This window comes from Petromyzon marinus, chromosome 56 (assembly GCF_048934315.1).
Source record: "Petromyzon marinus isolate PM22_M1 ecotype Great Lakes invasive population chromosome 56, UKy_Petmar_22M1.pri1.0, whole genome shotgun sequence".
NCBI lineage: Eukaryota > Metazoa > Chordata > Hyperoartia > Petromyzontiformes > Petromyzontidae > Petromyzon > Petromyzon marinus.
Genome location: NC_133722.1, coordinates 6,304,185 through 6,326,373, shown reverse-complemented (window position 1 = coordinate 6,326,373; position 22,189 = coordinate 6,304,185). Strand labels below are relative to the sequence as shown.

The window sequence follows — 22,189 nt, the reverse complement described above, 5'->3', positions numbered from 1 at the left end:
TTGTCATTGCCACCCTCTCCCCGTACCTCTGATCAGCACGGTCGGCGAACGTATGGTGCCAACGAAGTTCAACATACACACTTACATATTTGGTCATCTCATCTATCGCGTTATATTTATTTTTCTCTCTCTCTGATTTTTATTCGCGGCATTGTTTTAGTTTCTTTTACATTCTCCCTTTTGTCATTTTGGCGAGCCCGTGGTCACTCTTTTGCGAATGAGACCGTGCGTACGTACGTACATACATACGTACGTGCCTACATACGTATGTACGTACGAACCGGCGAATTTGGAGTCCCATGCCCAGAGCGCCGCTCACCACCGAGCCCCGCGGCCCCCCAGCCGCGCACAAAATTTGCCGATAAAAGCATCACCGATCACCGTAGATGTTGTACGAGCGAGTAAAATATAAGTATATATTTTTTACGTTTAAAAAAAAAATAAACGCAGCCTTGCGGGTGCTCAAGCTGCCCTAGGGTGTCTGTGCTTCCCCTGTCTGCCGCTGGCGCCTGTAGGTGACAAGATCGGCGTGGTGGAGGCGGCGACGGAGCCGGACGCTGGAGCCAAACTCCCGAGCGGCGCTCCGGGTCCCCGGCAGGACGCGAGCCACGAGAGCCACGCGACCGCCGACGCTCAGCGGGCAGTGGAGGGCGGCTCCCGTTCGGACTCCGAGCCCAGCGCAGGGCAAGACGGAGGGGCCGGCGCGCAGCCGGACACCGACGCAGACGAGCGGTCAGCCGGCGGGGCCGACGCCCAGCCGCGCGTCAAGGCGCACGTCCGGTTCGAGGCTCGGCGGCCAGACGTCGAGTCGGCTGCCAAGCCCGGCATCCAATTCGACGTCCAGTCAGCCGCTAAGCCAGGCGCAGAGTCAGCGACTGAGCCAGGCGCCCAGTTGGGCGCTCACGTAGATACCCACATAGGCACGGAGGTTGGCACTGGGCCAACTGTGAACTGAATGCTCGGGGTGGGGGGGGGGGGGCAAGAGGGGTTCCGGGTTGGAGTGAAACGGATCTGTGAAGCTGGTACAGCGCCGTGGTGGTGGTGGCGGTGGCGGTAGTGAAAAGGGTGGCCCTGCCAGAGGGGCAATGGTCTAGCTGCTGTCGTCTTGGGAATTCGATTGCTCGATCGTGCGAATGAGTTTGACCTCTGTTGGGTGTGAAGGGAGGGTGAAGACCCCACGGGGTAGGCGGTGGCGGGGGGGAGTGTTCCAGGTACCCGTGATGCGTTGCGGGAGATGGAACGATTCCACTTGAGGTGGAACGTTTTAGCTCCCCGCTCCTTACCTCCCCCCCCCCCCCACCGTTTTCCCGTTCCCAGCGTCGGGCGTTTGCTATGAAAATGTCTCCATTTAAAAAAATAAATTGTGGTTTGGATTATATTTAAATTTTCATCTCTCTCTCTTCTCTGTAAGCATTCGGTGGTAATTTCAGCTGCCCCCTTTGCTTCAGCAGGTGTCTCGTGATCCCCATGACACAATGAGAATTAATAATAATTTTGGTTCGGTACGTTTGGTATTCTAATAGCGCAAGGATATCAGGAAGCCGCTGCGGCGTTACAGATGAGTTTTAGTCTGCCCAGTAAGCACGGGCGATGTCGCTGAGCGGCTTTTACCCCACCGATTCATGTGCGCTCGACGCGTTCTCGCATTTGGCGATTTTTTTGTTCTTGCTGTGCCTCCCCCTGGTTCCGGTGACGTGCTGCTGACGTCGGCATGACGGCTCCTTCGGCATTCGCGACCCGCGCGGCAGACAGGCGCGAGTTTGCGCGCTCGATTAGACCCACCCCCACGCCCCACCACGGGATTAACCGGGGCGGCCGCCGGGCCTCGAACCGCGAACTGTCGGGCCCGCTTCTCTCCCGTTCTGGGCCGAACAAGGGGAGAGCGCGGACGACGAATTTTTTAGTTTTTTTGTTTTAATGCTTCGCAGGAGATGCTTGTGATTTGCGTGCCCCCCCCCCCTCCCGTCGCCCCCCCTCCCCCCCGCCCTTTCTTTGCGCACCGCTGGGCAATGAGGTCCCGTCAGTCACTTGGACGTTGGGTTTTGGTTTTGGTCGGATCGGACGAAAGAAGCGCGAGGACGGATCGCTGCGTTCGCGAGACCGCCAGGGGACGGCGGCGGCGGTTAGGGGTAGGGTTTGGGGTAGACTCGCTAGGGGCAGGGTTGGAGTTAGACTCGCTAGGGGCAGGGTTAGGGTGGGGTTAAGGTTAGACTCGCTAGGGGCAGGGTAAAGGTGGGGTTAGGGTTAGACTCGCTAGGGGCAGGGTTAGGGTTAGACTCGCTAGGGGCAGGGTTAGGGTTAGACTCGCTAGGGGCAGGGTTAGACTTGCTAGGGGCAGGGTTAGGGTTAGACTTGCTAGGGCAGGATTAGGGTTAGACTCGTTAGGGGCAGGGTTAAGGGTGGGGTTAGGGTTAGACTCGCTAGGAGCAGGGTTATGGTTAGACTCGCTAGGGGCAGGGTTAGGGTTAGACTCGCTAGGGGCAGGGTTTGGGGTAGACTCGCTAGAGGCAGGGTTAGGGTTAGACTCGCTAGGAGCAGGGTTAGGGTTAGACTCGCTAGGAGCAGGGTTAAGGTTAGACTCGCTAGGGGCAGGGTTAGGGTTAGACTCGCTAGGGGCAGGGTTAGGGTTAGTCTCGCTAGGGGCAGGGTTAGGGTTAGACTCGCTAGGGGTAGGGTTAGGGATAGACTCGCTAGGGGCAGGGTTAGGGTTAGGCTCGCTAGGGGCAGGGTTAAGGTTAGACTCGCTAGGGGCAGGGTTAGGGTTAGACTCGCTAAGGGCAGGGTTAAGGTGGGGTTAGGATTAGACTCGCTAGGGGCAGGGTTATGGTTAGACTCGCTAGGGGCAGGGTTAGGGTTAGACTCGCTAGGGGCAGGGTTAGGGTTAGGCTCGCTAGGGGCAGAGTTAGGGTTGGACTCGCTAGGGGCAGGGTTAGGGTTAGACTCGCTAGGGGTAGGGTTAGACTCGCTAGGGGCAGGGTTAGGGTTAAACTCGCTAGGGGCAGGGTTAAGGGTGGGGTTAGGGTTAGACTCCCTAGGAGCAGGGTTAAGGTTAGACTCGCTAGGGGCAGGGTTAGGGTTAGATTCGCTAGGGACAGGGTTAGGGTTAGACTCGCTAGGGGCAGGTTTAGGGTTAGACTCGCTAGGGGCAGGGTTAGGGTTAGACTCGCTAGGGGCAGGGTTAGGGTTAGACTCTCTAGGGGCAGGGTTTGGGTTAGACTCGCTAAGGGCAGGGTTTGGGTTAGACTCGCTAGGGGCAGGGTTTGGGTTAGACTCGCTAGGGGCAGGGTTTTGGTTAGACTCGCTAGGGGTAGGGTTTGGGTTAGACTCGCTAGGGGCAGGGTTAGACTTGCTAGGGGCATAGTTTAGGTTAGACTCGCTAAGGGCACGGTTAGACTCGCTAGGGGCTGGGTTAGACTTGCTAGGGGCAGGATTAGGGTTAGACTCGCTAGGGGCAGGATTTGGGTTAGTCTCGCTATGGGCAGGGTTAGGGTGGGGTTAAGGTTAGACTCGCTAGGGGCAGGGTTAGGGGTAGACTCGTTAGGGGCAGGGCTAGGGCGAGACTCGTTAGGAGCAAGCTTAGGGGTAGACTCGTTAGGGCTAGGGCGAGACACGTTAGGAGCAGGCTTAGGGGTAGACTCGTTCGGGCTAGGGCGAGACTCGTTAGGAGCAGGCTTAAGGGTAGACTCGCTAGGGCTAGGGCGAGACTCGTTGTATTCTAATCGGACACTACAGAGCGACTGTCTCGCGTCGAATGTCTTCGCATATTTAATATCTGCTGCCGTAGCCACGTGACACAAGGCACGCAAAGCAGACCCAGTGTTGTCTCCCACTCACCACCACCACTACCATTACCACCACCACCCTCACTGCCTTCACCACAACCACCATCATCATAATCGCTACCACCACGATCATTGCCTTCACCACAACCATCATCATCATCATAATAATCACTACCACCACCGTCACTGCCTTCACCACCAACATCACCATCATTGTAACCATCACCGTAGCTTTCACAAACCATGTCTCGTGTCACGTTAACTAGAGGAGTAGTAAAAACATCAATGATAATCATCACCAGAATGCTCTTTATTTACCCAATAAATCATGGGTCTCAAGAATCGTCGTTATTCAGGAAGGGTCCTGCAAAATTCAGTGAGCCTTACCTGGTCAAATATAAAAGAGTCAATTTTTACATTTTGATTTAAAGCTTTCGTGACTGCAGTAATTCATATTCTTAGCTCTTTCGGTAAAGTCACGTTGAAGGGAAACAATAAAATAATAAAATATATAAAACAATAAAAATTCTCACGACGTTTCGACCATAACGCAAACGGTCATCATCAGGTGTGAAAAACCAACGGCAAGAAACATTTGAAAGAAGTGGCGGTTTGCATTTATTTATTTGTGCATTTATTTATTTAAAAAAAAACGTTAGCGCCATGGGCAGCGATTTGGCAGTTTATTTAGAAGGACGAGTCCTTCTATGTTCTGAAAAGAGGAGGGGGGAGACGAAAAATTAATGTATGCTGTCTGAAAGCCACTGTAAGCGTGAACAATCAATTAAGACCTGAAATGGTTAATCAAATCTTTCCAATGATTGCTAAGCCAGAATCCATCTTCTCGGTTGAAATTGTCTCTGTGCTTGTATATGTGGATAGCCTCATGAACGAATCTCTCATGGTAGCCAAATGGCTTACAAAGAACCTCTGTCTTGGAAAAGTCAATGTCATGTGAGCCTACTGAATTATAACAATGATCTGCTACGGCCGAGGTGTTGGTCCTACCGTGTTTAAGGTCTGCTTTGTGTTCACGAATGCGGTCTGAGACATGGCGTTTGGTTTCTCCAATGTAACTACTACCACAGAGGCAACTTAGTTTGTAGACACCAGGGTACTGTATGTCCGGAATCACATCTTTTACAGACGGAACCAGGTGACGGATTTTATGTAATGTGTTGAAACGGACCTGGATCTTATGTTTATTCAAGATTTTGGAGATCTTTTTTGGTGTCTACAAACTAAGTTGCCTCTGTGGTAGTAGTTACATTGGAGAAACCAAACACCATGTCTCGGACCGCATTCGTGAACACAAAGTAGACCTTAAACACGGTAGGACCAACACCTCGGCCGTGGCAGATCATTGTTATAATTCAGTAGGCTCACATGACATTGACTTCTCCAAGACAGAGGTTCTTTGTAAGCCATCTGGCTACCATAAGAGATTCGTTCATGAGGCTATCCACATATACAAGCACAGAGACAATTTCAACCGAGAAGATGGATTCTGGCTTAGCAATCATTGGAAAGATTTGATTAACCATTTCAGGTCTTAATTGATTGTTCACGCTTACAGTGGCTTTCAGACAGCATACATTAATTTTTCGTCTCCCCCCTCCTCTTTTCAGAACATAGATGGACTCGTCCTTCTAAATAAACTGCCAAATCGCTGCCCGTGGCGCTAACGGTTTTTTGTTAATAAATAAATGCACCGTTTAAAAATAAATAAATGCAAACCGCCGTTGGTTTTTTCTTGCCGTTGGTTTTTCACACCTGATGATGACCGTTTGCGTTATCGTCGAAACGTCGTGAGAATTGTTATTGTTTTATATATATTTTATTATTTTATTGTTTCCCTTCAACGTGACTTTACCGAAAGAGCTAAGAATAGTAATTTTTTACTTAAAGCTTTCGTGCCTGAGGGAAATTCATATTCTTGGTTCTTTCGGTAAAGTCACGCAGATAGAAAATTCATGAGAAAAATAAAATTAATAAAAAATATATAACTTTTTATTTTACAAAAATGCAAAATATATTTGTTTCACTTTATTTTTTATTATTATTTTTCTTCTATCTACGTGACTTTACCTAAAGAACGAAGAATATAAAAGGGCAGTTGTTAGTTAAATTGGACCACAATGTTTGGCCAATTCAGTCACTTTGGTGGCCAAAGCATACAAAGTGAACTGGGCAAGTGAATGTAAAATAAAATATATAAATAAACCCACCCTTCTCATCGTGACTGCGACACACACGTGTCGAGAGAAGACACGCACGATCTAGCAGACAAGGGCGCAGGCCTTACCCACTAAACATGGCCCAACGTTGAGCCAACGTTGAGCCGACGTCGGCCCAACGTTGGCCCAACGTTGAACCGACGTTGCACCAACGTTAAGCCAACGTTGAGCCAATATTGGCCACACGTTGAACCAACGTTGGCCCGACGTTAAGCCAACGTTGAGACGAAGTTGGCGCAGTATTGGGCCTCCTTCGCGTCCTCTGCCTTCCTCGATGTCTTCGGCCCACTCGTCGTAACTAACCGCCGCTTTCACGAGCGTTTTTCCAAACAACTCTTTAATTGTTATTCGAGGTTTTTTGTAATGTCCTCATTACTCCCAAGTGGCTCTCACGGCCGAGGCAGTGAGGTGGGGGGTGGTGATGGGGCGGGGGGAGGCGGTGGAATTTTCTCTTTTGCGAGTTCCCGCGACCTTTCCATAACATCTCGGAAAATTGAATTCAAGCGGCGACACCGGCCCCTCGGAACCCGCGGCACCCCCAGGGGGCCGGCTCGGTGGAGTGGGGGGTGAGATGGGGGGGGTGGGGGGCACAACCGCCCCCCATCCCACTCCTTCTTCCCCAAGAGTTAATTCGTTGCAAATAACAATTAGAGTTTTGGAATGTACACGTAAGAAGCAATATATCTTGACTTAAAACTTTCGTGACTGCAGGAATTCACATTCTTTGGTTCTGTCGGTAAAGTCACGTAGAGAGAAAATAAAAATAAAATTTAAATATAATTTTAATTGTTTAAAAATATTTTAAAATTGTATTACTTTGCTTTGTATTCTTTGGTTCTTTCGGTAAAGTCACGTCGATAGATAAAAGTTAAAATATTGAAAAATATGTTAAATTTTACTTGTATTTTATTTTTTATTTTCTATCTACGTGACTTTACCGAAAGAACGAAAGAATACAAAGAAAATCAATATATCGCGTTCACACACCTGACCGTGAATGAGGTTACTTTGCCCGTCGAAGACAATGCCCCCGTGTCATGGTGGGGCGATTGGTCCCTGAACTGGCGGTGTTCAATTCCACATTAGCCAAGACGGTGGACCAGTCCTTCCCAAATAAAAATAAAAACACGACGCTTGCTGTCCGTCGTGTGTGTGTGTGTTTTCATTTGGGAGTTGTGTCCACCGCGTGCTGTTCGACACAACTTCGCTGCACGAGCCGGAGGAGTAGGAGGAGGTTCTACTTCAGAAGAGGGGCTTCTGGGGGGAGCTGCCGGCGACGTGGGGCGAAACGTCGAACCACAAAACGCACCGGAGAACAGCAGCAACAGCACAATTGCGACAACCCAGGCGGTAACAATCAACGATGATCTCCTGTCCAGCGGAGCAGTCTCGCCAGGCGTTGTTCATTCGCGTGACTATGCAGCGATGGTGATGACGATGGTGATGACGGATTCATGCCTCGGGCAATAATGTGTGTGGTGGTGGTGGTTGTCTTAATGAGCGTGGTGGTGACGATGGTGGTGGTTACGCAGCTGATGTTGCTTGCTGCTAGCGGTGGTGATGGTGACAACTGCTCTCATTGTTGCTGCTGCGACTGCTGGTGATGGTGCTGGTGGTGGTGCTGCTGGTGGTGGTGTCAGTTTCCATGGTGGTGCCAGTAATGATGGCGCTGGTGATGATGAGGCTGTTGTTGCCTCTGTTGCTGCTGCTGATGGCGTTCACGATCGTGGTGGTAATGATGTAAGTGGCAATGATGCTGGGTGTGATGGTGGTGGTGGTGGATGGTAATGCTTCTGTTGCTGCGGCTTCTACTGCTGATGATTGTAATGACCCTGGGGGGGGTGGGGGTCGGGGATGTACAGGGTGCTTCAAATGACTCCCTAGCCCAAGCTACACCTAGAAGAAGTCCCACTGGTTGATATCTGCTTCTTCTTATCTCGCACAGCTGACGTGGACGTAGAGCAACGACTTACAATGTCACGTTCAGGTTGGTCAAGCCAGACAACCAGTTTCAGGAGCAAGTGGAGGTGTATCGCTGTGGTGTCTCCTTCGTACTGAATTGCCTCCAGTGTTAACAAAGATTTCGATGATTCCGTACTGGCGGTGGTGGCGTTTCGTGACCGGGGCGGGACAAGGGTTTAATTTTAACATCGCACGACCAATTGAAGTATTGCTTCTGTATGGCGAATTCAGGCGCGCGTGTTTTTGTTTTTTTTTGCCGAGGTTTGCTGTTCGGAGTTTGTTTGACTTTTGCTCTCGTGAGATGTCACAAGTTCCCACTCCACCCAACCAACCCCACTCCCCGCTCTGTATTCTGTCAGCCAAAGGGGGTGGGAGTGGAGGCAACCTCTCCCCCCCCCCCCCCCCCCCGTCGTGTTTTTCTTTTGCTTGTTGTAAACGTGTTGGGAGTATTTGGGAGTACATTCCAGCGGCTGTTTAACAAAAAAACAGGCGCGCTGCGTAACTGCCCTCTGCTGGTATGTTTGGAGTTTGCGTCTCTGCCTCTCTAGCCACGTGGTCGCGTGGATTTTCCTCCGGGGGGGGGGGGGGTCCTCCGAGCTCTTCCCATACACATTGAAGAATGAACATTCGTTTGAGATTATTTAGAGTCCATACTCTTTGGTTCTATTGGATAAAGTCACGTAGGTGAAAATAAAATAACAAAAAATAACAAAAAATCACGACGTTTCGGCCACAACACAAGCGGCCTTCATCAGGTGAAGGGACGAGACTGTCTGGAGGACAGCGCTGGAGTGAGAAAAGCCACGCTTAGATCACGACCTTTAAGCTGTGTGAGAAGAAAACAAAGCGCCTTGACAAAGGAATTAGCATATAATTTAGCATTGAAATGGCTCATTGAAATAGCTAAGTTAAAGTATACACATCCGCAGAGGCACCCCTTGACAAAGGAATTAGCATAGAATTTAGCATTGAAATAGCTGAGTGATTAGCTTGTAACTGGTCACAGAAATAGCTATGTTAAAGTCAGAGCATATACATTCACCAAGGCACCTAGTACAAATCAAACAGGAGAATTTAGCGAAATCTAGAATTACTTAGAGTATTTGTCTGCTGTAAATGCCCACATTGTGATAACCAGATCGCTTCTGAAAAAGAAGATAAATAGCTGCGGGCTTTACCTGATAAAATAAAGCAGTTTATTCTATTTTAAATATACAAACATGCATTTTTAAATATTTCAAAATTAACAGTTTATTTTCATTTTAGTGAAATAAACGTCTTTAAATTTAAAAAATGAATGAATTAATTTGAATTGATTTTACTTTTTGTTAAATGAACATTTTAATTTTTTTGCCATTTTTTCTTACCTTTCCTATACATTGTACTGAAATAAACTTATTTTACTTTTAGTGAAATAAATTTATTTTAATTTTAAAATAATAATTTTTTATTTATTTACCATGTCGTGAAATACGCGTTTTATTTTATTTTATTACCTTTCCTATATTTTATACTCCTACCGTGTTTTTTTGCATTATTTGTTGTTGTAACTTTCCGGCCACAGTGCCCCCTTACTGGACATCGTAAAAAAAAGAGCTTTATAGCCGGATTCCTCTTGCAATCTAAATAAGCATTCAGATTCTGATGGTATTTTCAGCCTCCCCGTAGGCAGGAGAGACTGCATGGGAGTTCACACGATGTCTTGCCCACGAAGAACCACCGAACATCCATCAGCCAAGACCCTCAACGATGTCACTTCATCGCAGCGTGACGGCGAAGCGCTGCCCCCCACCCCCCCCCCTAATGCGCGGGGCCCGAGGCAGTCGCCTCGATTGGCCGTACCCGAGGGATGGCTCTTGTTTACCGCCCCCCCACCACCACCCCCGCCTCTTGGAATTATCAAGCGATGTCTTAGCAGCTTGCACGTCATCAAATATTAAACAGCTCGTCTAAATTAGGCGACGTCTTGGGAAATTGTAGGTTATTATAAAATATTAAACGCGCAAAAGGTGTTATTGTGTTTTTATCTCACCGCCAAAAGTGTCGTTGAGGTTCACGTCCAAATATCGGAGGACTACGGGGCAAACCGTCAGATGACTGCAGAATGACATTACGGGGGGGTTCTCTTAAATGTTTCGCTTTGTGACAAAAAAAACTGGAATTCGTCACCATCAATCACCTCTGCCAGACTCGTAGCACGGAAATGTTCCGTGTAATTTACAAAGCACGTGCCCTTCGCGATAAGCTTTTGTGCTGCATATTTGAATTTCAAAAACCCAACTAATTTCCTGCTCATGTCAGCACGGAGGCAGTGCTCATGTCTTTACAGCCCAGAGTGGTGGAAATTCCACGTTGCCATGACAAGGGCGAGTCTCTCATTTCGACCACAGATGGACGATGAGCCGAGTCAACCTCCCCCACAAAATCCACGGCCCTCCCCCACCACCACAGCCAGGAATTGAACTCACAACCTCCTCCTCCTCGCCCACCCACATCGCTGCGTGCTACCGGGCCGGATCGGCCAGTCCTGCTGGTCGAGACTCGCGATGGAAATGTTCCGTGTTAGTTTACAAAGCACGCGCCTTTCCCGATAACTTTTGTGCTGTATAAAACAACGACTAATGTCCTGCTCATATGAACAGAAATTCATATTCATATGAGCAGTGTTCCATGTTTACAGCCCCGAGTCAGTGGTGGAAATTCCACGTTGCCATGACAAGGGCGGCGTCTGTAATTTCGACCACAGATGGACAGTGGGCCGAGTCAACCTCCCCCACAAACTGCCCGGCCCTCCCCCACAGCCAGGAATTGAACTCACAACCTCCTCCTCCCCCACATCGCTGCGTGCCACCGAGCCAGATCGGCCAGTCCTGGTGGTCGAGACTCGCGATGAAAATGTTCCGTACAGCCGAGGGTCCATCAAGAGCGGCGCACTTCGTGGCACCCTGCACGCCGCCACGGTAGCGGCACAGTTTACCATAATGTACTCATTGACATTCACTTGGCTACATTCCAGCTCCTGAAAATTAAACTTCACGAGGGTGTTCCGGTCTCGAGATGTTGACAAAGGGTGCCTCTCTTCGCTTGCGGGGATAAACAAGGACCCGTGGGCCCAGACACAGGCTGATCGGTAACACTGCTCGCTGCAGTCACACAATGCCACGCTTCTTCGGTCTCGTGTCATCGATACCTTGGAATATTATGGGGGGGGGGGGGGGGGGGGGGAATGAGAAACAAGGGGCCAGGGACGGGTTTGTCCCTCTGTTGGCCGCGGTGGAACAGCCACACTTGGGTTACGGGAGTGAGAATGTGCGCGTGCTTCAGCTCGCGGCCCCGACTGGTAAGCTGGATCCCCATCGCTTAGGATATCAACAACATGCAACAACGAAAATCAGCTAATACCAAACTGTACATGTTATGAACATGCGTGTTCAGTACAGCATCGTATGCCTGCGGGAGACTTGAGACGTTGAAAAGACGTAGAGAGACAAGATGTTGCCAACTCGAACTGTATTGCTAGACAGATGACTGCATCTAATAAGCTGGACCTCGCTGACCAACGTAGAACGAGGCTGAACAAAGACGACCCGATGCAGGCAGTGATGAGAAGGAAGCTGGCACTATTTATACACATGTAGGATTGGACAACAGGAACATTAAGTGTGTTGTTGTTTGGAAAAAATAAAGGAAGCGGAGAGGAAGACCTAAAACAATGGCTCGCCGACGACAGAAGAGGATTGGTGCCAGGAAGATGTGGCACTGTGAGCATATTGGCGCTGCAAGACAAGTGGAAACAAAATGACGAAATGTGGACAACTGGCGGGCTTCTCTGCCCCATGGATGGGATCGTCACGATTGCCTTCCTCATCCGCGTGAAGGGTGCGAGAGGCCCATCAAGAGGACAGGTGAATCTGGTGGGAGGAGCAAAATGGTGAGCATAATGGGGCGGCAGGATCAGAGTGCCGTGTCAACAGCCACGATGTCGAGGCAGTTATCTACAGGCTGCAGTTCTTTGAACGCCTCGTCACCCTCTCTTAAAACCAGAGGCACTTTTTTCAAATTCGGTTAAATTTCAACACTGCAATGCACGCGACGTCACAAAGCGGTGCCTCAAGCCGCCACAAGTTGCAGACCCCTGGATTAAAAGTTGATTAGAGCGCCAGACAAACGCGATCCAGTTTTGTATGTGTACAAGCCATTTTACTGCTCAGATTTCTACACCAAAGGGAATATAGGGCACCTGTTATTACCTTTTTGAATGGCAATCTACACACGCTAAGATACATTTAAAGGCCCTCTTTCGCTTGGCTCCATTCCTCAGTTATGGTGTTTTATTCCCGCTACGTGAAAGCTCATTACCAATTGCATTGCCTAGTTCTCACAAGAACAAATTCAAACCTCCAAGCCACCCATGCTATGATGAAGAGCAGCACCCCACCCCCCGCCCCTCCGTTGTGCCCTGGTGTCTCAAGAGCACGCTGTACACGTGATAAGCGACCAGCATCAACGTCGCCTTGTATGTTGGAACTTCCATTTCACACCGTACGTGGTCAACCACACTAAAAGGGGGGGCAAGAAAAACAGCCCCAGTCGTAGCTACCAACTACTGTATTCATCAAATTCTGACCCGATGAAGCTCCCCAAAGCAATTAGAGTCTAGTTTGATCACGGTCGGCTGTTCCCATGGATTCAAAATCCAGGATCTCGGCGGTCCCCGAGCACGAGACCTTTGTTTTGGGATGACTGGCTGTCCAGGACACAGCCGTGAAAAACCTTGAAAGTTGGTAGTACGAGCATCAGCCCCTTAAAAGTTACGACACCAATTACCCAAAGAGCATTGGTGTACATTGGGCCCCGCTTTGGAAAGTCCAAATAATGCTGAGAACCATCCCGGTTATCCACATCGCAACTCCCGTGTCTTCACTCTAGATGCATGTTCAAGACCTTGCAGATGAATATATATACCGATTCGTCTTAAGGGAAACAAAACAACCGCACATGTGTATACGTGACCACTTAATGTTTATTTTCAGTTAAGGTGTTTATTAAATCGACAAGGACTGGTGGTGGGGAGGATGTCTATTCCCGGGCCATGAGCTTCTGTTTCTTCAGCTTCTTCTGAGAAACCTGTGGTGGCAAAAACGGATAAAGTCAGAACCGCAAATAACACATGAAGAGCGAGATGCAGGTTGTGCGTTTTTTTTACATAGGCAAAATTAAATATCACAATCTTCTTCCTCCTTCACCTCTGCCCCAAAGGAGACTCCCCAAACAGTCAGTTAAGCTCACAGGCCGTTTCAGGTTTAAGCCCCTTGTCTCGGAAGATATTCCAGTTGTCTCAGGTTATAGTTGGAGCACGTTTCGTAATTGGGAAGTTACAGATTCAAATACCCTATTTGGTTATCTTCACCCCCTAATCCTAAGTAACCAATGTTTGAGAATCGGTTTTCCCCTTTTTTCTGGCAACAAAACAGGTGTTAAGATGTTAAAACACCAAACAGAAACCTTTAACAAGGAATCATGTCTGCATTAACCACGATACTTGTGGTCAGACTGCAAACAAAAAACACTGATAATGATCCATTGTCTTTGGAACTGATTGGTCCACACCAGGAGACAGCTTTTTTTTTTAAGCCTAGTCTGAAAACGGTGTTGGAACAGAGACTAGGCTCAAAAGAAAACTGTCTGTGGTGTGGACCAATCAGTTCCAAAGACAATACATATATTTTGATTTCAAGCTTTCGTGACTGCAGGGATTCATATTCTTGGTTCTTTCGGTAAAGTCACCACGTAGAAGGGAAACAATAAAATAATAAAAAGATAAAACAATAAAATTATCACGACGTTTCAACTGCAACACAAGCAATCATCATCAGGTGTTAAAACCACAGCAAGAAACCGCCACTTTTTTCACATTTTCTTTCTGTGGTATTCACACCTGATGATGATTGCTTGTGTTGCAGTCGAAATGTCGTGATAATTTTATTGTTTTCATATATGTATTATTTTTTTTCCCTTCTACGTGACTTTACCGAAAGAACCAAGAGTAATATATATTATCAGAGTATGTTTTCTTTTTGCATTCTGACCACAAGTATTGTGGTTAACGCAAACATGATTCCTTGTAAAAGGTTTCAGTTTGGTGTTTTAACATCTCAACCCGTTTCCAGAAAAAAGGTAAAAACCTATTCACAAATTTCGAACTGGCAAAGGAGGTCCCCCCATGATGTAGCCACACTGTGTTTGTATTGAATAACTTGTTCCCTACAACAGGGACACGTGGGATTTCCACCAATGGTTCCAGGTTGTGCCCCCCTTATGCAACATTTAAAATTCGTTGACTTTTGTGAACGCTCCTAAAAAACTCTCCCCCCCCGCCTCCTTCCACGACGTAGCCAATGCACAGCTTATGGAATTGCTAAAGCCTGTTTGTAAACTCTGAAGCTCAAGCCCCTAGGGTCACGGGAGGGAAGGGGGGGGGTAGCGGGGGGGTCCCCCCCCATGTGGACACGTGCGTCTCGAGTGGCTCAGCCATTTGGTAACGCTGAGGTTGTTTTCACGGTGAATCCAAAGGTGTCCTAAGTTGGTCATCATGGCCACTCGAAGCGTCGCACGCGCCAGACAGGTGGGGGCAGCACTCTGGATAACATCCCCACCGAGGGTGAGTGCAAGCGCTGTGGTGAGGATGGCAGGCCACCCCCCCTACGATGGCTATGGTGAGGACGAGTTTCACGGTGGTGAGGACGCGTTTCACGGTCGTGAGGACTACGGTGTTGAGGACTACGGTGGTGAGGACTACGGTGGTGAGGACTACGGTGGTGAGGACTGCGGTGGTTACGGCGAGGGCTACGGCGAGGGAGCCTACGCCGCGTGACGGCTGTGCTCACCTTCTTCTTGGCGGCCGCCTCCTCCTCTGGCTTGGGCACAACGTGCTCCTTCTCGGTGAGGATCAGCTCGATGTGGCACGGTGAGCTCATGTAGGGGTTGATGCGGCCGTGCGCGCGGTACGTGCGGCGCCTCATGTGGGGGGCCTTGTTCACCTGGATGTGCTCGATCACCAGAGAGTCCACGTCCAGGCCCTGCGGCGGGTGAGCACACGCAAGGCCAGTGTGAGCGAGAGGATGCGAGAGGAGCGGCATATACGTCACGCGTGTTGGACATCTTTTGCGCCGTGAGTAGCCAACCGTGCTAATCAGGGGCGAGGATTAGCACGGTTTGAAGGAGAGGTGCGAGTGTGTGAGAGGAGCGGGTGAGGAGTGGTACGAGAGGAGTTGTGGAAAGGAAGTGCGAGTGGCCAGGTGAGAGTAGTGTGGGTGAGGCGAGAGGAGCGGTGTGGGTCAGGTGTGAGTGGGGAAGTGAGAGGGGGGGAGAGTGAAAAGGTGCGGCAGCAATTAAGAGCTATCAATAGGTGTAACAACCATCAGCACTACCAAACCAACAACTCACCAAATGGCACCATCAGCGTACTGTTTAACAATCTACGGCACCAACAAGCATCCACTTGTAAAAACTAGCACCTCAATCACCAACAACCACCAATATAATAATCACTAATACCAGCTACAAATTCAAAAGTACTATAATACTGTACAATTATATACTGTCAGTGGGTTGTAAGAAACATTTGAAGACAGCAATTATGTACAGAATCCTGGAACCCAATTACCGGTTTAGTAACCAGCAAACATGCCAGCCACGGGTATAACCTCCATCACAATGCTGTTAGGTTGAGGCTGAAGGAACTAACGAGGCAAGAAATAGGAAACAAGATCGAGGTGGTACAAACAAGGCAAGCAGAAGAGAGTATAGATCCGTGATGCGTGCCGAGAACCTTGAATGGCGACAACTCGCGGAGTAGCGAAGGTTGTTTCGACCACCACAAGACGACTCATTATCCAATTGACGGTCGGTCAGACGGTGTGGGGGGGGGGGGGAACGACAGTGGTGCACGTGTCTACACCGCAACCAGCACAACCACCGCCCAACCCCCACCACAGCCAGCGTCTGCACTCGAGTGGCTCAGCCGTTTGGTAACGCCGAGGTTGTTTTCACGGTGAATCCAAAGGTGTCCTAAAGATGGTCATCATGGCCACTCGAAGCGACGGCCGCAACCCCGACCCAACCCTCCCACCACCGCCACCTCGCGCCCCACTCACGGCTCCGACCGTGCCCCGCAAATCCCCCCCCCACCACGGCCACCGTGCGCCTCACCTTGAACTCGGCGTTGCTCTCGGCGTTCTTGAGCAGCTGCAGGAGGAACTCGGCGCTCTTCTTGGGCCAACGGCCCTGTGTCCAGTCCCACGCTTTGGCCTGAAGGACAAATCACGCGCACAATCACGCGCACAATCACACGCACAATAAAACCGGTGCCGACAGGTGCCGCCAACGCAAACGCGACACTGCTGCTTTTCGAGTGGCTCAGCCGTTTGGTAACGCCGAGGTTGTTTTCACGGTGAATCCAAAGGTGTCCTAAGCTGGTCATCATGGCCACTCGAAGCGACGCGCGTCGGTGCGTGGCGGAACACAATTTGCCAGGTCCATTCCCCTCGCACTTCTTAAAATTAACGAATCATTCTCGCGTGGGTTTTCTTTTCATCATAGCCTAGTAGATGTAGGTGTAAAACATTAGTCCGTAACCCCCGTCATTAAGCAGTCTAACATAGGTAAAGGTGCATCCCTGCAAGTCTCTTGCTCACTGCCACTGCTGGCAGAAGGGCCTCCACGTTAAGGATCTGTGCAAAAATGCCATTAGAGGGGATATTGGATCTACTCTTGCATGAAGAGGGGGGGGGGGGGGTAGAGTACCCACACTTTACCTCACCACCCTTACCCATCGACTATGCCGTTCCCATTTATGGGCACAGGCAGGCAAATGTAAGAACCTTTCCCCCAATGTTTCCACTGCTACGACAGTAAGACGGAACCTAACCGTCGAGCGACTGCAACGCAAGCGCACAGCCGCCTTCTCTCAAGTCTCTGAAACGACCAAGGCCCGCGCACGTACGCTCGGCACGCCCGACGTCTGTAACGGGCGAAAGAGACCGGTGTCTCACCTGGGCACAGCGGCCCACGCCACCGTTGTAGCGGCGGAAGGGGACGCACTGCTTCATGAGGACCACATCCTTCAGGTACTTGGTTGCCTTGCGGATGTGCATGCCCTTGATGGTGTGTGCAGTCTCACGGGTGTTCTGGTCAAAACAACAGCATTTTAATCAACAACAATCGGATTAAGGAGCTTCACTCTAAACTTGTTTTTTATTTTACCAGCTAAAATCTCACAGCTACATAGTTTTTTTTTCGGAAGCGGCCTGGCCACAAATGAGAGCTCAACTAAGTGGCCGATCACGTGGAAATGCATAGCAGAAAAATACTCTAAAACAGAGGAAAGGCACCAGTGTCCCTGTTTGGCTGGCGATTCCATTGACTGTTGTTCAACTATGTACAATTGTTGCTCTAACCACGCTAATTGCTCTCATAAGCATGCACCCCAAACACGATCTACCACCGCAACACAAACCGCCTGCCTTCGAGTGGCTCAGCCATTTGGTAACGCTGAGGTTGTTTTCACGGTGAATCCAAAGGTGTCCTAAGTTGGTCATCATGGCCACTCGAAGCGACGCGTGCGTGCACGTGGTGAAAGACGAAACTATGCCCGTTTTCTCTCAAATATAATTCAACAACCTTGGAAATGCACAGAAGTCTAGTTTCAATTGCTAAATCACAACTCAAGGGATCATCCACGCAAAATATTTTTGTTATTAACAAATAAGTCTTATTGGAAGCATCTTTTAAATGACGACTAGTAGTATGCGAATACCTTACATAATGTATTTCATTTGCATGGGACATGGATCTTCCTGCACATATTTCTGTTTGCTTCATTGCTGTATTATTTTGTTTGCCACTGGTGTCCCAGGTCACTACAATTAAGACGAATCATGGTCTGTCTCGAGTTCTCGCTTCGTTACAAAAAAAACAACTTGGACTTGACTTCTGTTAAAGAACAAAAATGATTGATTTAATTTTCCAAAAACCGAGTCTTAAGATTCGGCGAGGCTTTCATAGTAGCACATTCAAATATTAACACCGTGTTGTGGCAAACGGGATGGAGTGCAGCATCGCAGGACGTTATCGGGGATGGCAACAGCATGGCGGTGCCTTCATTCCAGCAGTGACAATGATGTTGGTATCGGCAACTAACAAACGCAAAAAAGTGTGTGGCTCAAACAAAGTCTTACCTTGAAATGGACGCGGAGATTTGATCCCCTGGCCTTGCAGGCTGTGGCGTGACAACATAGGTAGGGGGGTGTGGGGGGGGGTAACACACGCGTACACACAGGGGTAGGACACGCGCAAACGCGGACATGCAAGCGAACACACGCACACATGGGTAGACACAGGATGGAACACACACGCAAACACAACAAAATTAGAAGAGGTGCAGTACTGGCCACTTTGAAGCCACCCATAGCGGGTTCAGGTCACGCAAACAGAGGGGCTGCTCAGAGGAATGGTAACGCAGTTGTTATTTTCACGGTCAATCCAAAGGTGTCCTAAGTTGGTCATCATTGCAACCCATGCTGCGGGGACGGGCCCACTCCCTGTACCATCCATGCGGAGAACGAAGCGGAGAGAAAAGTTCGATGGAGGATGCAGTGTCTGGACGATGACACCGAGTGTCGGGAATTAAGAGAAAGGCGGTAGAATCGAATGGTGAATGAGCTGGAGACAGAACGAAATGAGGTTTGGAGAGAAAGGTGAACCCGGTGGTACTGTCCCACCCCCGGCGAGACTCACATTTGGTGGGATTCTCGGGGTCCAAGGAGTAGCGCCCCATCTTCCTGACTCAGGGTCTGTTTTGGGCACAAAATTAAAAACCGTGGGTCAACATCGGGCAGGAAATACAAGAGGGGAACACCTCTAAACCATATAAAAGGTCCACTTCATCCACCAAAAATCCCCCCCCCCCACCCGTATAGCCTGCAGCAGACTGTGCTGTTTGCGAGCAACTATGAAATCCTAGAACGGCACTCGAGGGGGTGGCCAACACCACGCCCGGCCGCCTTTGTCTCCCGAACTGGCGATATTTACACGTCACACCGGGTACTCAGATGCCGAGTCGATCTAGGCGAGGCCCAGGACCGGTTCAAATTATCGTCACTGGTGACCGACCACACCTGTGTGACCAGCTGTGCAACACACACACCTTGCGCGTGTCCCCTGGTACGGATCCAGGCGACAAGAAGACCCTACCGATATATGTGGGTCACGCCTCGTGGCATTCCATTCAACCAAGTCAAAATGCTTCCCACTCGCTTACCGTTTTGACTTAAAAGGCTGTCTAAATCAATCGGCTTGCTGTCCTCGTGCACATGTGATCGCGACGCCACTCGAGTTTTAAGTTTATCGGTTTCAACCTGGCGAGGGCGAACTCGCCGATGTAAAAAAAAAACGGCCTCATTCGCAAGAGGGTAACCACAATTACAAAACACGCAAATGCACAGCAGAAACACGTACACAGCGGACAACGGTGTGGCAGGAGTGACGCAAACATCTCCCTCCCCTTTAAGTGGTGAATTACGACCAAATAGCTCAACAGGGGCCACGCAGCGACGCTGGTTGGCCTTCATCCAGCAGTGGATAAACGGTCGCTGTACCCATGTTACGCATCCTCTAACCGGCAAGCTCGCTTTGAATGGTTGATCGGGGATTAGCATCGCGTGCATTTTCCCCAACCACCTAGATCACGAATAGTAACCTATAACCTATGCCATGAATTACCATCCAACCACTGCCTAGACCACGCAGGCAACATTCGACTCTTTAGGGAAACTGCTCCGTGACATTGTCAAGGAGACCCACCCGTCTCGCGCTCGCGCGCATTGCGGCTCTGTCTTACTTATTCTGGTTGCCGACCCCTGCACGCTGTGGCCAACAACCCATGCCGAACGTTCCAGCCGGTCTCGCAGGCTTCTCCGGCATAGCGAGCACGGGCCCCGAAACTGCTCGGCACGATAATTTCAACATCTCGTAATGTCCACAGCGGCACTTAAAATGTGGGTTTGTTTATCGCCTCCGTGAAAGTCGCCCGAGACGCCGCGCACTAACTTACACAGGGTTTTAATAGAGAAAGTGTAAAGTGATATAAATCGCTTCGCCACAAGGCCGGTGTATGCTTGTACCCAACCCACATACACACACCACACGTACAGAATAACGTCGCGGACCAACAAGCGTAATAATCACAAAACGCCGCCGCCCTAAAAAGCGAACTTACTCCTGCGCACAAGCATCGCGAAATGGAGAGCGAGCGCAGCGTTAATGACGGCGGATTACATCGGATTGAGTCGGAGGAGAGCAACGCAACGTAGCCGCCATTACCTCGAGCCGCCGGAAAAGGAGGGGGTGGCGCGGTGTCTTGTGGGATAACGAGCGCCCTCTGTGTGTGGGGGGGGGGTGTGGCGTCCAAGTCTCGCGAGAACGCGAGGAACGAGAGCAGCCGATCGAGGCTGAGTATCGCGAGACTTGGGAGTGGCGGGCGAAGTAGTCGGGGTGGGGGGGGGTTTCGTCGCGAGTGACGTCACGTGACACGTTTTAATTAAGATTCAGAATATTTAATTTATACAGGTAGGAGGAATCTGATGAGCTATGAAGCTCTTATATAATACGGGTGTTTTTTGGGGGGGGGGGTTAGATCGCGTAAATATGTGTCGTTAAACCCGCCACCACCTGACAGCCAATTAGTAAAGGTTTGTCACGTAAACAGAACGTGACAATTCGTCACTAGTACAGCACACCGGTTGTGTGTTGGAAAGCAAAGGGGCCGTCCATAAATGACGTCACGCACCTAGGGGGGGGGGTCAGACATTTGTGACGATGTGTGACGAGGGGGGGGGGTTGAGATATATCACGTCACATCAAAATGCGCAACTTTTAATAAATATAGACAACACGTTCTAATAAATTAAATATACTTTTTAATATGTTTTTCTCCTACAACATCAGAGTGCTGCGCCACATTAAATAACACTACAATGACAATAGTTTTATTTTTATTATTTTATTTCCATTCTACGTGACTTTACCGAAAGAACCAAGAAAATGACAATAGTTTTAAGCGATTTGAAGCATATTCTTGGTTCTTTCGGTAAAGTCACGTAGAAGGGAAACAATAAAATAATAAAAATATTAAACAATAAAATTCTCACGACGTTTCGACTGCAACACAAGCAATCATCATCAGGTGTGAAAACCAGAGCAAGAAAATTTGAAAAAAGTGGTTTTCAAACCTGATGATGATTGCGTGTGTTGCAGTCGAAACGTCGTGAGAATTTTATTGTTTTATATTTTTATTATTTTATTGTTTCCCTTCTACGTGACTTTACCGAAAGAACCAAGAATATGAATCCCTGCAGTCACGAAAGCTTTAATTCACGATTTGAAGCATGTTTCATTTTCAAAAAGGAAATATGGTTTTTGGGGGGGGGGGCAGAGCTTTGTGACGCCGTATGACGAGGGGGGGGGGGTCAAAAATCGTCCAAACTCGCGTGACGTCATTTATGGACAGCCCCAAAGCCACAACATTTTCAATCTGAGTACGAGGTTTCGCCAGTAATTACAACTAGCTTCAGCTTCATGTTTACGTGACAAACCCTACTAATTGGCTGTATCGGGTGGTGGCGGGTTTAGCGACACATTTATATATTTACACGATCTAGCCAAAAAAAAACTGTATTACGGATGACATTGGTCGCGAAAGCTTGCGTTTTATACTGTAAAGCTCTTTTTCACAGGTGTCCCAGTGGGGCAGGTAAGAACGTTAAAACAAACAGTACAAAATACGATAGGAGTCCAAAGTATAATAAAGGTAAACAAATCATCCAAACACACACCAATAAAACTAAACCATCACCCCCATCCTACCAGGTATTCATTTAGAAGCGACCTCGAGAAAAATGATAGCTCAACAAAGTGGCCCCATCATTTGGACATTTCTGAGCAATAAAGCACTTTCTCACAGATGCCCAACAGCAACAATCAATACAAAAACACGATCGGAGTGCAAAGAATAGGAAAGGTGAATAAATAATTAACCAAAAATGTACACAAATTGAGCTTAACTATGTTTTTTACCAGGTAAAGCCCAGTGAGGTATTAACTTATTTTTCAGAAGTGACCTGGCCACAAATTATAGCAGAATCTTGACTT

The 22,189-nt window shown here is 49.0% G+C and overlaps 3 protein-coding genes and 5 non-coding genes across 10 annotated transcripts in view; 1 reads left to right on the top strand and 7 right to left on the bottom strand.

The window, feature by feature from the left end:
• The window catches only part of LOC116954755 (uncharacterized), a 43,053-nt gene extending 35,892 nt beyond the window's left edge, over nucleotides 1-7,161 (top strand). Inside the window, exon 7 of one of the 2 annotated variants that reach the window (XM_032975528.2) lies at nucleotides 516-7,161. In XM_032975528.2, coding sequence (XP_032831419.2) covers nucleotides 516-955 — 440 coding nt within the window. In that variant the 3' untranslated portion in view covers nucleotides 956-7,161. Of the gene's footprint in view, nucleotides 1-476 lie in introns of both variants that reach the window. The other variant, XM_032975527.2, reaches the window with a different exon arrangement.
• A 5,825-nt stretch (nucleotides 7,162-12,986) lies between these two features.
• On the bottom strand, nucleotides 12,987-20,463 carry RPL17 (ribosomal protein L17). 2 transcript variants are annotated; one of them, XM_032975318.2, is made up of 7 exons: nucleotides 20,363-20,463; nucleotides 18,779-18,834; nucleotides 18,220-18,260; nucleotides 17,035-17,169; nucleotides 16,193-16,291; nucleotides 14,869-15,060; nucleotides 12,987-13,108 (listed from the first exon to the last, which is right to left on the bottom strand). In XM_032975318.2, exons 2-7 carry the CDS (start codon nucleotides 18,816-18,818, stop codon nucleotides 13,061-13,063), a joined length of 555 nt encoding a protein of 184 aa, XP_032831209.1. In that variant the 5' UTR covers nucleotides 18,819-18,834; nucleotides 20,363-20,463; the 3' UTR covers nucleotides 12,987-13,060. The 2 variants fall into 2 exon arrangements, with proteins under 2 accessions (XP_032831209.1, XP_032831210.1); XM_032975319.1 differs by lacking the exon at nucleotides 20,363-20,463 and adding an exon at nucleotides 20,259-20,283.
• On the bottom strand, nucleotides 14,504-14,580 carry LOC116954829 (small nucleolar RNA SNORD58). The gene has a single exon (XR_004404766.1). It is a non-coding gene; the product is annotated as a small nucleolar RNA SNORD58 (small nucleolar RNA).
• The window catches only part of LZTFL1 (leucine zipper transcription factor like 1), a 132,973-nt gene continuing 125,804 nt past the window's right edge, over nucleotides 15,021-22,189 (bottom strand). Inside the window, exons 11-12 of the mRNA XM_032975499.2 lie at nucleotides 16,193-16,291; nucleotides 15,021-15,060 (exon numbers count right to left, since the gene is read on the bottom strand). The gene's annotated coding sequence lies outside the window, so the exon portion shown is untranslated. The remainder of the gene's footprint in view (nucleotides 15,061-16,192; nucleotides 16,292-22,189) is intronic.
• On the bottom strand, nucleotides 15,996-16,073 carry LOC116954832 (small nucleolar RNA SNORD58). Its single transcript, XR_004404769.1, has one exon. It is a non-coding gene; the product is annotated as a small nucleolar RNA SNORD58 (small nucleolar RNA).
• LOC116954831 (small nucleolar RNA SNORD58) lies at nucleotides 16,395-16,471 on the bottom strand. Its single transcript, XR_004404768.1, has one exon. It is a non-coding gene; the product is annotated as a small nucleolar RNA SNORD58 (small nucleolar RNA).
• On the bottom strand, nucleotides 17,512-17,588 carry LOC116954830 (small nucleolar RNA SNORD58). Its single transcript, XR_004404767.1, has one exon. It is a non-coding gene; the product is annotated as a small nucleolar RNA SNORD58 (small nucleolar RNA).
• On the bottom strand, nucleotides 18,479-18,555 carry LOC116954828 (small nucleolar RNA SNORD58). Its single transcript, XR_004404765.1, has one exon. It is a non-coding gene; the product is annotated as a small nucleolar RNA SNORD58 (small nucleolar RNA).